Source organism: Chiloscyllium plagiosum, unplaced genomic scaffold (assembly GCF_037043375.1).
Source record: "Chiloscyllium plagiosum isolate Xiang-an unplaced genomic scaffold, Cpla_swu_hap1 HiC_scaffold_30, whole genome shotgun sequence".
NCBI classification, from domain to species: Eukaryota; Metazoa; Chordata; class Chondrichthyes; order Orectolobiformes; family Hemiscylliidae; genus Chiloscyllium; species Chiloscyllium plagiosum.
The window spans coordinates 45783241-45798711 of record NW_028270168.1 but is presented as its reverse complement, the minus strand read 5'-3'; the positions used below and the strand labels follow the sequence as shown (position 1 = coordinate 45798711).

General features: G+C 40.7%; 1 protein-coding gene across 1 annotated transcript; it reads left to right on the top strand.

The window, feature by feature from the left end:
- Positions 1-4695: 4695 nt before the first annotated feature.
- On the top strand, positions 4696-14300 carry yrdc (yrdC N(6)-threonylcarbamoyltransferase domain containing). Its single transcript, XM_043717132.2, has 6 exons — positions 4696-4924; positions 6340-6535; positions 8361-8475; positions 8947-9066; positions 12204-12346; positions 12817-14300. The coding sequence occupies exons 1-6, from the start codon at positions 4714-4716 to the stop codon at positions 12875-12877; spliced, it is 846 nt and encodes a 281-aa protein (XP_043573067.2). The 5' UTR covers positions 4696-4713; the 3' UTR covers positions 12878-14300.
- Positions 14301-15471: the final 1171 nt, after the last annotated feature.

The window sequence follows — 15471 nt, the reverse complement described above, 5'->3', positions numbered from 1 at the left end:
TGTTGCCAATTCAGAACTAGACAAAGTTTCAGCAAAAGTTTTGGATTTATGTGGATTTTGACATTATTGTGATTTTTTTCTTCCCTTCAAGTTATAAAATTATTTTAAACATCTTTTGCAGATCTTTCCCTTTCTCATCCCTGAATTCTGAACAATGAGCCTGTTGAATTGCTGTCTGACAGATTTGGTCTTCGGGGTAGGTTGTACAGGTAACCTGTAGATCAGGAGCTCTTTAGAACTGGTCTTTGGTGTATTATTGTTCATAGTTAGCTGAACAAATGAAGCATTACCAATGCCATCCTCCAGGAAATCACTGCTAATAACAGCCAAATTTACATGCGTACATCCTAAAGTTCTAAATCAAAACCTTTTTTTTTAATGGATTGTACAATTAGTTTAAGGCCTCACGTGCCAACGGATTTCTCCTCAGTCACCTGGCTGTACACAAGGCTATGGAAGAGAGGCATTTAATCATAAGAGCCCACCTTGTGAATCCAACACACGAAAGACTCATGATTTTTGAGAAGATTTGTAGCTCAGGTTGAAGATTGTAAGCTTGCTCACTGAGCTGGAAAGTTTGTTTTCCAATGTTTCATCATCATAATGGTAACATCATCAGTGAGCCTCTGGTGAGGCGCTGGTGTTATATCCTGTTTTCTATTGATGTGTCTTAAAGTGGGTGATATAATTTCCGGTTCTTTTTCTTAGACGATGGTAGGTTGAGTTGGACTCCATGTATTTATTGATGAAGTTCCAGTTAGAATGCCGGGCCCCTAGGGATTCCCATGTGTGTCTCTGTTTGGTTTGTCCTACGATGGATGTATTGTCCCAGTCAGTGGTGTCCTTCCTCGTCTGTATGGAAGGATATAAGTGATAGTGGGTCATGTCTTTAGGTGGCTAGTTGGTGTTCATGTGTCCTGGTGGCTAGGTTTCTGCGTGTTTGTCCAATGTAGTGTTTGTTACAGTTCTTGCATGGTACTTTGTAAATGACACCTATTTTGCTGATTGTTTGTATAGGGTCCTTTAGGTTCGTCAGCTGCTGTTTAAGGGTGTTGGTTAGCTTTGTGGGCTACCATGATGCTAAGGATTCTGAGTAGTTTGATAGTCATTTCAGAGATGTATTTGATGTGAGGTAATATGGCTAGAGTTTCTGGGTGCGTTGTATTGGGTTTGTTGTTGAGAAATTGACAGACTGTGTTTATTGGATACCCATTCTTCTTGAGTATGCTGTATAGGTATTTTTCTTTGGCTGTTCGTAGTTCTTGAGTGCTGCAGTGTGTTGTGGCTGGCTGAAATAATGTCCTGATGCAGCTCTGTTTGAGGGTGTTGGGATAATTGCTCCTGTAGTGTAGTATTTGGTTGGTGTGTGTTGTTTTTCTGTAGACGCTGGTTTGAAGTTCTCCACTAACTGTTCACTCTACTGTGACATCTAGGAATGGGAGTCTGTTGTTTTTCTGCTCCTCTTTTGTGAATTTTATGCCAGTAAGGATATTAAAGGTTCGTATGTGGAAATTTGTACCACATGGATCAAATAACCTTGTTTCTATTTATTAATGAAATGTGGGTACAGCTGGCTAGGCCAGCCTTTATTCCCCATCCCTAGTACCCCTTGAGAATGTAGTGATGAGGTGCCATCTTTAATCATTTAGTCCTTTGAAAAGTCACATTCATTGCTTTGTTACAGCACCCAATTAATCAATTAATTCCTGTGTCTTTTGCCTGTAGGATATCAATCTTAAATGATGAATTTCAAATTTACTGTCAAATGTGGCAGTTCCTCAAGTAGTAGGGATGTGATGCATAGGTAATAGAGCAAGTTTTAGGATAAGTGTGAGAGGAGCACAGACAGATGTTTTGTGGCCAGCAACGAAAAATCAGAATAATGTGTTGCCTCCCTGGTGCCAGGATCAAGGATGCCTCAGAGAGGGTGCAGAATGTTCTCAAAAGGGGAGAGGGACCAGCAGGAGGCCATTGTACACATTGGAACCAATGACATAGGAAGGGAAAAGGATGAGATTCTAAAGGGAGAATATAGAAAGTTCGGCAAGAGTTTAAAAGGTGGTCCTCAAGTGTAATTATAGCTAGATTACTCCCCGTGCTATGAGCTAGTGAGGGTAGGAATAGGAGGATAGAGCAGATGAATGCATGGCTGACGAGCTGGAGTATGGGAGAAGGGTTCACATTTTTTGTATCATTGAAATCTCTTCTGGGATAGAAGTGATCTGCACAAGAAGGACGGATTGCATCTGAATTGGAAGGGGACTAACATACTGGCAGGGAGATTTCTAGAACTGCTCAGGAGGATTTAAACTAGTAAGGGGGGGGGGGAAGGAGGACTGGGATCGGGGAGATAGTGAGGAAAGAGATCAATCTGAGACTGGTACAGTTAGGAAAGGAAACGAGTCGAGCAGTCAGGGCAAGCAGAGACAAAGCAGAGAAGGATGTTGTGAAACTTGAAAGGGTTCAGAAAAGATTTACAAGGATGTTGTCAGGGTTGGAGGATTTGAACTATAGGGAGAGGTTGAACAGGCTGGAGCTGTTTTCCCTGGAATGCCGGATGCTGAAGGGTGACCTTATAGAGGTTTACAAAATTGAGGGACGTGGATAGGGTAAATAGACAAGGTCTTTTCCCTGGTGTGGGTCAGTCTAGAACCCGGGGGGCATAGATTTAAGGTGAGAGGGAAAGATATTAAAGAGACCTAAGGGGCAACTTTTTCGCATAGAGGGTGGTGAGTGTATGGAATGAACTGCCAGAGGAAGTGGTGGAAGCTGGTAAAAATTGCAATGTTTAAAAGGCATCTGGATGGGTATTTGAATAGGAACTGTTTGGAGGGACATGGGCCAGGTGCTGGGAAGTGGGACTAGAATAGGTTGGGAAATCTGGTCGGCATGGACGAGTTGCACCGAAGGGTGTGTTTCTATGCTGTACATCTCTATAACTCTAAATCTTACCAAGTTTCATTGGAGAGAAACCAGACACAAAACTCATTGTTTCACTGATTCCTGGCAAAATTTTGCAATTTCAGGAAATTCTTTCATTGGTTGTGACGTGATTTAATCGCTACTTTTTATAGATTGCCAAGTTCTCAGTAAACACATTAGATTAATATATTGTTGATTTTTAAATCACTACACACCACTGGACAGAGTCTATCACTTTGTTGCAAAAGTTTATTAAATCATGGAGAAGTGACTGAGTGGAGTATCCATTTTTATACCATTACTAGTTAGTTGCTAATAACTTATAATTTCAAACAGACAAAATTGGAGCAGGAGTATGCCATTATGGCCTTCGAACATGCTCCTCCAATCAATATGGTCATGGCTGCTCATCCAACTCAGCAACCTGCTGTCTCCCTATCACCTTTGACCTTAAGAGCGATATGTAATTCCTTCTTGAAAATATTCAATGTTTCAGCCTTAACGACCTTCCATAGTACAGAAGTAGCATAATAAAACCTTAAATTTAAAGGTAGCTTTTAAGGCACTTCACATGAATGCTAACAAATATAGAGAAGATTCATGTGGTGCAATGGCAGTGTCCCTACCTCTTAGCCAGTAGACATGGGGCCAAGTCCGACTTGCTCGAGGTATGTAATAACATTGCTCACGAGGTTGATTGGGGCGGGGGGAGGGGAAATGAGTTGGCAACAAACATCCATTTCGTTACTTGGAGTCTGCAATCCACTACCATGGGAGCTGGTTAAGGCAAATAACTGGGACACTTTCCAGCTGAACAGTTGTATAGGAGGCAATGAATTAGAAAGAAATGAGGTGTAGGATCACATGAAACGTGGCACAGAAAGAGCCCAAAGATTCCATAGCAATGTTTATACTTGAATCTCCCTTCCATCTACAGATGGACAATTGAAAGCAGAGCGTCCAGGTGCATAAGGGCCTGTTATGTAAACTGCTGTGCCCAGGATTGTTGGAAATTAGAGGGTGGTGTGTACAGCTCAGGCCATCATGGGAGCCCACCTGCCATGCATGGATCCTATTTACATGGCTCTATGCCAACAAATCAAAGACTCATCACATCCTGGTAATTATCTCTTCGATCAGGCAGAAGATACAGAAGCTTGAACATGCACCAGTAGGTTCAGGGTCAGCTTATTCCTGGCCATTATTAGACTTTTGAATGAACTCTAGCCTCAAATAATACTGATTGTGCTAACTTTTGTCCACCCTGTGCGATGTTACCTCGTGCCTGAACCTTTTGTTCTGTGTATCCTTGCTTATTATGATCTGCCTGTACTGCTGGTAAACAAAGCTTTTCACTACTTCGGTACAAGTGACAATAAATGAGTTCCTGATGAAGGGCTCCTGTCCGAAACATCGATTTTCCTGCTCCTGGGAGCTGCTGTGCTTTTCCAGCACCACTCTAATCTCCAGCATCTGCAGTCCTCATTGTCGCCTTAGTTCTCTCTCTCCCATATGCTTCCCCTTAAATATATAAGGGACGGGAGGAGATTCCTGTTGACTAACGGGATTTAGTTGGGCTGAATAGCCTGTGTTTGTTTTTTTTTTAATCCCTTTCCTAGATGTAATGTCTTCCTGAGCGATGCTAATCCTCACGTTGCTGCAGCTACAACAGGGAACGTTAGCACTGGCCCCCCGATTGCGGAAGTGGCCACGCGCTGCGCGGCGCCGGGCTGTCAATCAATGGGCGGTTGCCCTGGGAACGGGAGCCGGGGTTGCCATGGAGCGGGTTCCATGGTGACGCGGCCTCGGCGGCTGCTCCTCCAGCTGCTCATGAGGAGCCGGGGGTTGGAGGGCGGCCTTGGCGGCGGTGAGGAGCCGGACTGGGCCCGGGGCAAAGCCGAGGCTCCCGCTCCCGAGGTCCCGGCCCCGGCCCCGTCACCGGGCCGTCTGCCGCCGGGACCTGGGCCTACACTCAGGCCGCAGCCTCGGGGTGGAGTAGGAGGTAAGCGGAGAGCGCGCCACCTTTTAAAGGGACGGCCCCTTTTCCCCTCTGTCTTGTACGGGGGTGGCTTCAACCCGAGTCCGGGGGTGGGGGAAGGTGAGGTAGGCCTGAGCCAGGCCTAGGCCTAGGCCCGGGCCCGGGCTCGGGCTCATGTCTGCACGTTGCATCATCCATGTAGAGAGGGTAGTGCAGAACCACCCTCCAGGTAACCTGGGCAGGAGCAATGCTGCAAACGTTACCTTAGAGCCCGCACACCCAGCAATCCCGCTGCTTTTAAATTAACCCATCCAGTTCAGAAGCAGCTGCATTTCCGATTGCAAACGCAGGTCAATGAGGAGGATCTTTTCTCCACCAAGACCCCCCTGGGGTTAATAAAACCAAAGCCCTGCGCCTGCCGGAAGTCAGAAGCAAAAACAGAACATGCTGGAGAAACTCAGCCAGTCTGGTAGCACGTGTGGTGTGAGAGAGAAAGAGTGAACATTTCGAGTCCAGCTCTGGAGTTATTGCAGCGTGGCGGTAGTGTCCCTACCTCTGAGCCAGAAGCTCTGGGCTCAAGCCCCGCCTTTTCCATTGGTGTATAATATTTATTGAACAGGTTGTTTAAAAAGACTCTACCTACTCCAAATGCAGAAATTAATTTCTGAAGCAATTCTAACTTTTTCATAAACAATTGGATTGCATCCAGAGGTCCAATTCATGTGTTTATTTGAAGAATTTGCTGATATCTGTTCAGAATTTAGCTTTTGCTAATTATACCCCTTGTAATTAAAAGTAAAATTCTGAATTTAATCCCTAAGTATGCAAGCATGATCCCAAGTTTTTGGTGGCTTGTCTTTGTTTCCCGGTTGCTTCCATGCTGAACTTTCTGTATGTGGCCTCTTTGCTGTTTTCTTCTGAAGTACAATGCAAGCTTGAGAAACAGCACCTTATGTTTCCACTCTGCATTCTCTAGCCTTCTGGATTTAAGTGTTTTCAGCAACTTTAGATCAAAGCCACTGTTTCAATTTTGTTGTTTTCTTTCCCTCTTTTACTTTGCTGTGTTGGTCTTTGTCATTAACTTTTAATTCTGACATGATACACTCTCAGATTTTTATGTAGGAAGTAATGTCTTATTTGGATACAACCTATTCTTCTCTATCCTTTATTCCTTTAAAGCTGTTGACCCATTAAACATTTTGTTAACTTAACTTCCCAGGCCTCCATCCTATCATCAATCCTCTTATTTGCTCTTTTGCATGGAAACTGAGTATTGCTTTTCTATCAAAGGGCTGATGGATTCTGGCTTTGTCTTTCAAGTTGTTTGAGGTTGTTGCATGAGAACATCAGCTTCAATATGCATGTAGTTACTTGCTGGTGTTCGCCAGTGAAACGTTTGAATCCACATCTTACTTATGCAACTGTTCTTTTTAACCCAGATTGGAAAGATGCCTTAACAGAGGCTGTAAAGGTTCTCCGCTGTGGTCAGGTGGTGGCAGTTCCTACAGATACCATCTATGGAATCACCGGCCTTGCGCAGAATTCTGAAGCCATCCGAAGGATTTATGAAATCAAAGGACGCAATGAGGATAAGCCTTTGGCTATTTGTGTTGGTCATGTGGAAGATATTTATAAGTGAGTGCAAGTATCGAGCGTCGTGGACCTAAAAATGTCAGAAGGCATTGATAAGCTGCCACACTAAAGGTTGTTGCAGAAACTAAAAGCTGATGGTGTTGGGTGGGTAACAACTTGCTGTGGTTAGAAAATCAGCTTGCTAACAGGGAAACGGAAGGTATGAATAAATGGGTGGCAGGATGGCCAGTTCAGGATGTCATGAGTGGTAAGCTGTGGGTCGGCGTGGGGTCTCAACTATTGACAGTTTATAAACTATTTCGACGAAAGGACTGAAGGTATAGTCGCTAAATTTGCTGACGGGACAAAGCTGGGTAGGAAAGGAAGTTGTGAAGAGGCCATAGACTACAAAGGGCAGTAGGTAGGTGAAGTAAGTGGGTAAAAACAAGGACTGCAGATGCTAGAAACCAGACTCTAGATTAGAGTGGTGCTGGAAGAGCACAGCAGGTCAGGCAGCATCCGAGGTATCAGGCAGGTTAAGTAAGTGGACCAAGATCTAGTAAATGGAATATAACATGAAATTATCTAGTTTGGCAGGCAGAATTTAAAACAAAAACAAAAGGAAATTAGTGAAATTGTGAGAGGTTCAGAGAGATCTGAGTATCTTAGTGTATGGATTGCAGAAGGCTAGCATGCAGGAATAGCAAGTAATTAGGAAAGCTAGTAGTGTTATGTTTCATTGCCAGGGGCATTCAATTGCAAGAGTAGGGAAGTAATGCCTCAATTATAAAGGGTGTTGGTGAGACTGCATCTGGAGTACTATGTACAGTATTGGCCACTGTTTCTATGGAAGGATCTTAATACGTTAAAAGCAGTTCATACAAAGTTTACCAGACTAATACCTGGAATGGGTGGATTGCCTTGTGAGCAAAAGCTAGATCGAGTTTAGAAGAGTTAAAGGTGACTGAATTGAAGCATATTAGGTCCTGAGGGGACTTGACCAGTGAATGTTGAAAGGATATTCCTGTATTTGAACAATATAGAACTAGAGGGAAAAGTTTAAAAATAAGGGGCTGTCCATTCAAGACAAATGAAGATTTTTTTTCTTTCTGAAAGTTGACTTTGGAAATCCTAAAAAGATAGTGGGTGCAGCATCTTTCAATGATTTTAAGGCAGTGGTAGGTAGATCCTTGATTACCAAGGGATGAAAGATTGAGGAAATGTAGAATTGATGCCAAAATCAGATTGGCTCTGATCTTACTGAATGTCAGAGCAAGGTCAAAGAGCCAAGTTGATCCTTGTCATATGTAAAAGTACTGTTTAATATTTCATTATATTCTTATGTGAATCTGTATGATTGCAGACTGTTCTTTAGTTCCTGTTTGTAATTCACAACACCTTAAATATTTGATTTGGTTTCTCATACGGGTTTTGGGAAATCAGGCTGTTTGGAAAGGAGCAATCTAGGAATGGACTAGGAAAGGTTTTCAAGATGATGAAATAAATGGACATTTGATCCAAACAAATTGGCTTGTGTGAGGAAGGGTTCTCTGAACGATGGGGTGTAAACTGTTAGGTGCAAGCATGGATAGTGAGTAGAATTTGTCAACCAAAATCTTTGTGGAATAGGGGAATCAATTAAAAGGGAAACCCAATAATTTAAGTCGATTTAAAACAACTTATTATGATTTGTTATGAGAGGGGTGTGATGAAGAAACAATTGGATAAAATGGCAAAGGGGTGGGTGGATGGAATTAATTGATCTGAAAAGGACACTTGTTGGCCCTTTATTCTTAAAATCTCTTATGAAAGATTAACCAGCCTTTCATATGGAAAATACTGGTCTGTGAATATTTTGTGGATTGAGGAATTCCTTTTATTTTTACAGGTACTGTAAGGTCACTGTTTCCGATCAGGTATTAAGAGATCTCCTGCCAGGACCTGTAACGCTAGTCTTCAGGCGGTCAGAGGAACTGAACAAAGATTTGAATCCTTTCACTGATGTAAGAATGAATTGAATGATCTATGTTTTGTTTGATCACATGACTTTGCTGTATGCTTATCGGAGAACCAATGAACTCAAATTAAAATCAGTTAAAGGAGTCCTCATTTAGAATGCCCGTTACTCGATATTTGATCACGTTACTGAGAAAAGGCAGGATGGTGGACTGGATAATTATCAGATCAGCAATTGAGTGGCAGAGAGAACTTGATTGAAAGGCCTACATGGAACAGTACAGCACAGGAACAGCCCTTTTGCCCACCATATTTATGCGAACCGTGATGCCATTCTAAACTCATCCCATCTGACTGCACATGGTCCACATCCCTCTCATCCCTGCCTGTTATGTCTGTCCAAATGTTGCTACTTTCTGCTTCTGCTTCTCTGTCTTGAACTCTTAGGTCTTATGATTGCTATCACCTTGTAATGCTGAATAAGTTTGTTGTGTCCATTTTATTTATTTTACTTGCAGTTGGTGGGAGTACGTATTCCAAAGCATCCATTTATTCAGAAGCTTGCAGAGGTATGTGGTGAACCTCTAGCTTTGACAAGTGCCAACCTCAGCTCTCAGACCAGCACACTAACCACAGAGGTGGGTATTCCTTATTAATAGTGACTATTACAAAGGCACCTTAACTTTTTGTGTACTTTAGCTAATGGATTATGGGCAGTTACTGCATTGCAGACACGTTTCGTTGTTGCATTCATGTCACATATTTAATGTTAATACAGCCCTGTATGGGATTGTGTTCATAAATGTGTATATCAGGAACTGCCTGTTGTTGCTTTTGCATTAACCTTGCTAAATATTTATCATCTTGGTTTCTTAAAACAGTGTCTTGTTCACCATATTTTGGATTCTGATAACCTTCCACTATTGTTCAATTGACCATTTTCCATTGAGGATGTGACAAAGCATGTGTTAAATGTGGCAGATGGGCTGTTAATCGATGAGCTTGACTTTGTTCTTTGAACTTTCTACGGAATCTGGCTGGAAGGAAATTGCAGCTCTTAATTTGTTTCACAAGGCACTGAGTGATAGAAGGATGAGATAATGAAAGAATTGAGAAATTAGACATTTGCAAGACCCATATTGAATGACATGAATAGCTCTGATGGTGGGATAGGTGAGTTAGTTAGAAATAGAAATGGGAAAAACTCCCTCTGTAAAGCTGACTTAAGCAGCCCAAGCAATATATTGAACACATTTGTGATCAAGGAGGTGAACAGGCAATGCCCTTATTTTGGAACTGAGGCAGAGAAGGTCATGTGAATATCAAAGAACCGTATTGAGGAATGGTTAGAAAATGTTTTCTGCTCAAATTGTGAAGTAAACTGAGAGACTTTTACTTAATAGTGCTCAAGAAATTAAACTTAAAAAGAAAACACGTTTATCTGTACACTTTTTTCAAATTATGCTCCAGCTGCAGGATAAGGGGACTTTGATATGAATTGGTATTAAGCAAGTTCACCTTGGAGCATGTGTAGCATACATTCATGAGAATGATATTGAGGACAGAATTGGTTTGTGATTTTTAATTTAGAAGATAAGGGGATAACCTAAATGAGATGTTTACATAGAGTGAGAAAAACTATTTTCACTGAAGAAGTAGAACAAGACAGTGAAAACTTCAAATTCAGGGCTGATATCAGGGAACACTTCCCGTCATGAAGGGTAATAGAAACTTAGAATTCACTTTCTTCAAAAAGCACTTATAACTAGGTCAGTTGAGTATTTTGAAATTGAATGCTAGATTTTTTAAATTTTGTTTTGTTGAACAAGCTCATTTTGTATAAACCCAAGGGTGGGTATCTATAACTAAGGCAGAGGTAAGCTATGATTGAATTGAAAGTGTACAAGTCTCAGTTGAATGATCTTTTGTTTGATGTGAAATAGGGCGTCACGGTGGCATAGTGGTTAGCACTGCTGCCTCACAGCGCCAGACACCCGGGTTCAATTCCCGCCTCCGGCAACTGTCTGTGTGGGGTTTGCACATTCTCCCCGTGTCTGCGTGAGTTTCGTCCGGGTGCTCTGGTTTCCTCCCATAGTCCAAAAATGTGCAAGTTAGGTGAATTGGCCATGCTAAATTGCGCGTAGTGTTAGATGTAGGGAAATGGGTTTGGGTGGGTTGCTCTTCGGAGGGTCAGTGTGGCCTTTTTCCGCCGAAGGGCCTGTTTCCACACTAAGTAATCTAGATAAAAATCAGCCTGCAATAATTTGAATATTGCATAGAAGTTATTTGAGTCTGTTGCAAGACACATTTTGTTTCCCTTCATCACCTGTACTTGTGTCACCTGCTTCCTTTCTCGTATTACTGAATTTTCACTTATGGAAATGAACATGCAAGACCTATTGAAGGGCTGAGTCTGCATAATTAACAGTTGCTCCAATTAATTTAAAAACAGGATTCCACCAATCTTGTCAAAAAACTTTATCACTGAGTTTCTTGTGGAATTCTACATTCAGCTTGAAGTTTTCAGTGTGTGATACTTCTGTCACCCTGTATTTGGCCTACTTCTGACATTTTCCATTACCTAATTTTCTAGTCCTTGTCGTGGGTGGTTTTAGGTCTGTGGCAAGTTCCTCCCCTTGTGAAATTGAGGGATATTTGCATTGGTGAGGATAGGATGGAGGATGAAGCCAGTTTTGATGTTCCGTGTCAGTGTCAGTCCTTTGATTTAAAAAGTAGAATAGTGCAGTACTGGAGGACACCATTTGTTCCATTGAGTGTATGTTGGTTCTATCAAAAAATAATCCAGTTTTTTTTTGGAAAAGCAGAAACAGAATCACTAGAAAATCTCAGGTTTGGTGGCATCTTTGGAGAGAAACCAGAATGAATGTTTTGGGTCCAGTGACCCTCCTTCAGAACTGATCCAGTTAACTTTATTTGCTCTATTCCTTTTATTCCTGCAATTTTTTTCCTTCAAGCATTTATTTAATTTCCTTTTGGAAACTATAGATTGAACTATATTCACCACGCTATCAAACCGTGCAATACAAATATTAACCACTTGGATAAGTTTTTGTCACATTGCTGCTACTTATTTTGCCAGTCTCCTTGAATTTGTTCCATCCTCCTTTATTGACCCATTAGCCACCAAAAGCTGGTTTTCTTTATTTAAAGCTCCTATTATTTATTTCTTTATTTTATATGCAACCTACCAAATCTCCTGACCTTATCTGCGCCAAAGAGGACATTTTTAACTCCTGAGTAATCCATCAACCTTGACATTATTCAAGTAAATTCCTTCCCTGACCTCTCAAATTTTTTAGTCTTCCCAGAGTTTGCCCAGGATTAGACACACTGCACAAGCAGGGACCATGCTAGTGTTTTATATTGTAATTATGGCAACACTGTTCACTATTTTGTAACAAGAGACACATAACCATAAATAAATTAAATCAAGGTGAAGCTCCCATTATTGTTACTTCTTCCTAAGAGCACTTCAGCTCTACCAGAATGTCATTTTTTTTCTGAAAGTAGTTGGCCATTCAGTCACAAAGTCTGGTAGTTTTGCAAATTCTTTACCATTAATACATGTCAGATTTTGCTTCTTTCAGACTAAAGATAAATTTGAACTGCGGACTTTGGATGTGAATCAGCATTGCAGTGATGCACTCCCCTGTTCTTATGTCTTACAGTCAGAATAATTGACATCAGTATCTGATAAAACTTACAAGCAAAAAGGAAAATGTTTCACAAGATCAAAATTCTTCTGATCCTCTAGGAATTTCGGGACCTTTGGCCTTTGTTGGGTCTTGTTGTTGACGGTGGGCCGATTGGTGACATGACAAAGCCAGAATGTCGGTTGGGATCAACAGTGATTAACTTGGGAACACCGGGAAAATACAGCATCATCAGGCCTGGCTGGTAAGCATCCCCTTTTCAGTTTTGGTTCATGATTATTCTCATCAGTAGAATCATAGAACTCAGGAGTCCTTTCAACCCTTCATGCCTATGCCAGTTCTTATAGGAGCTTTCCAATTAGATTCAGTTCTCTGCTTTTTCCAAATGTCCTGCAGATTTTTACATTTCAATTATGTATCTAAATCTCTTTGTAAAATCTACTGTTCAATCTGCTTTACTGATGGTTTGAAAGTGTGCTCCAGGTGAGAACAACTCATTGCAATGAAAGAAATCCTGTCCTTGATTGTCCCCCTATTTTAACAGTTGTCTTAATTTGTTCCTTTGCTTACTGATTCTCAGTACAGCAGTGGGTAATAAAAAACTTTATGATTCAGTAAAGTAAATGTTTTAATACAATTTTTCAGTTTGTGGCAAAGTTGCTGAAAGAGTATATAATTGATTATATTTTTTTCTCTATTTTTATCCCCACACAGTGCGTTTGATGCCACCGTGGAAGTTCTCCAGCATAAGCATGGCTTGTCCTTCCAGTCCTAGAACTATTGAAAACAAAATTGGAAGTGTTTTTTTTTAATACAAGACAAATTTCTGAATACATTTGGACTCCGTGTCACTCTAAATATCTGTTCTTATTGGAAAGTTTGAGTCCAGAGAACTCATCTGTCCCTAATCTTATTGACTGTACTTTGCACACATTACCCCCTACATGTTGTACATGATGATTGATTTTTTTTTAATGTTTTTCTCCCATCATACAACTGAGGGAAGTGAAATGCTATTCCAAGAAAATTCATGTTATGACCCGAGAACTTGTACTGTCTATTCTTTTACTCGTTGAATGCAACTTCAGGAAATCTTCTGCCAAATGACGCTGAAGACTGAGCTGTGCTCTGGAATTTACACTTTTATTCTTTTACTTGCCTGTCATGAGCCATGACTGTCATTGTTTTGTACATTACAATTTGCCTGCAAGTAAAGTCCTATGCAGGGCATTTTTTAAAGTTCATTCTCCTTTCATGCTGTATTGTTTCAGAATTAGTCATAGATTGAGGAAATATTAAATAGGAGCTCAGTTTGAACTTTGATAACGATATTGAACTTTGAATTGTTGGAAAGAGCTTCAAATGCATCTTCTACCTATTCATTAACCTCTGATCTTTTGATTAAAAATATAAATTTATTGAAGGGCTGGCCACAAGTATGCCGTCTTTCTCAGATCCAAACAGAAGGAGAGATACCTTCCTGCTCTCCACCCTCTGTCTCATTCTCATGCCTTGCGTTCTCCCGCTCATGTGTCCTCTCTCATGCTGTAGTTAATGTTTGCCTTTTAACGGAGGGAGGACATTGATCCTGTGCCTTCTGTCCTATTGATCATCCATTGATCTTGGCCATCTGCATTCTCTCCTAACCTTGACATCTTGCTACTGGAAAGAACTTCTGTAACATTACCCCATAAATAGAGGTTGTGGAGAGGCTAGTGCTAAATATTGCAACCTCTGCACATCCTTGTGAAAATATGAAAGTAAGGCATCTGGAATAATGAAAAAGAATAGAGCAATTAAAATTGTCTAAAGCTGTTACTTTGAATCATGTCTGACAAGTTAACACATTTCTGAGCAGCAATGTAGATTATAAGTTGAAGATGATATTCAGTGCTGGATTGAAAACTAAATATTTTGAATTCTTGGAATTCCACCACATTTAATTTCTAAATAAGTTCAGATTTAGAGGGCATTAATTTCTTTTGGTTACAAGAAATTCAAATAAATATCATAAATTTTTAGATTTATATCATTAATTTTACAGTGTAAAAGTCACGGAAACATTTCAGCACAAAAGGAAACTTTCGCGCAGTCATATTCAATTTGAGCAACAGTTTGTTTCTGTCTGAACTGAGATAGCTTCAGTTCAAGTTTAACACAATATTCAGAAATAAAGTTTAATGTGTACCTGAAAATTACTGATACTTTCATCAATTTTTTTTTTAAAAGCAGGTTTCCTTGCTGTATTTTGTTTATGGTTGATAGGGATTTTTTTGGGGTTAAGGTAGTAGCTCAGTCTTTATCAACAGAGAACTTCTGGTTTTTAATTCCATGCAGCCTCTGAACTCAGGTATGGTTGGTTTTGCTAAGTTTTCTTGAGCTTTTTAAAAAAAAAATGGTATTTGTATTCTAAAGCAGAAGGTTTAATCTGTGGAGAAAATTTATTTTGGACTGTATAGACTGTAATGCCTGGCTTTCCAAAGTTCCTATATAGGAGATCTGATTTTTATATTTCTGATTCTGACTGAATATGTCAATTTCTCCAAAGAATCATCATTCGAGAAAGTGTTTTAGTGTAAAACACCAGAGAAGCAGCATCTTATTAGGATGCCGGTGGAGAAATTTCAGGATTTCTGATTTGAAGACTAGTGGAGACAATCAAATGCCATTCTATTACAACAGCAGCCAGTAGTTAATTTATGGAGATTGGTGGCAAAAAATGTCATAAGCATTACGTTTTGGTACTATGGTACAGAGTTGGAAGACTGAGACTTGATGAAAGGGGAGGCAAGTGAACATAGGATAGCAGAGGCCCTTTGGCTCTTGATATTGTGCCGACCTTTTATCCTACTCCAAGATCAAACTAACCTCCATATCTTCCATTGTACTGTCTTCCATGTGCTTATCCAAGCGTTCCTTGAATGTTCCTAATTTATCTGACTCTGCTACCACTGCTGGCAATACATTCCACACACACACACCACATTCTCTATGTAATGAACCTACCTCTGATTTCTCGCCTAAATCTTCCTTCAGTCAACTTTAAAATTATATAAAAGTGAGGACTGCAGATGCTGGAGATTAGTCGAGTAGGGGATAGTGGAACATCCTCTGATGAGCTTTTCCACAGCACCACACTCTCAACCTTTAAAATGATGTCCCCTCGTGATAGCCATTTTGGCCCTGGGAAAAAGTCTCTGTTATCGAGTCTATCTATGCCTCATCATCTCGTATGCCTCTATCAAGTCATCTCTCATCTTACTTCATTCCAATGAGAAAAGCCCTAGCTCCCTCAACCTTTCATAATAAAATCTGCCCTCCAGACCAAGCAACATCCTAGTAAGCTTCCACAGCCTCTCTATAATGAGG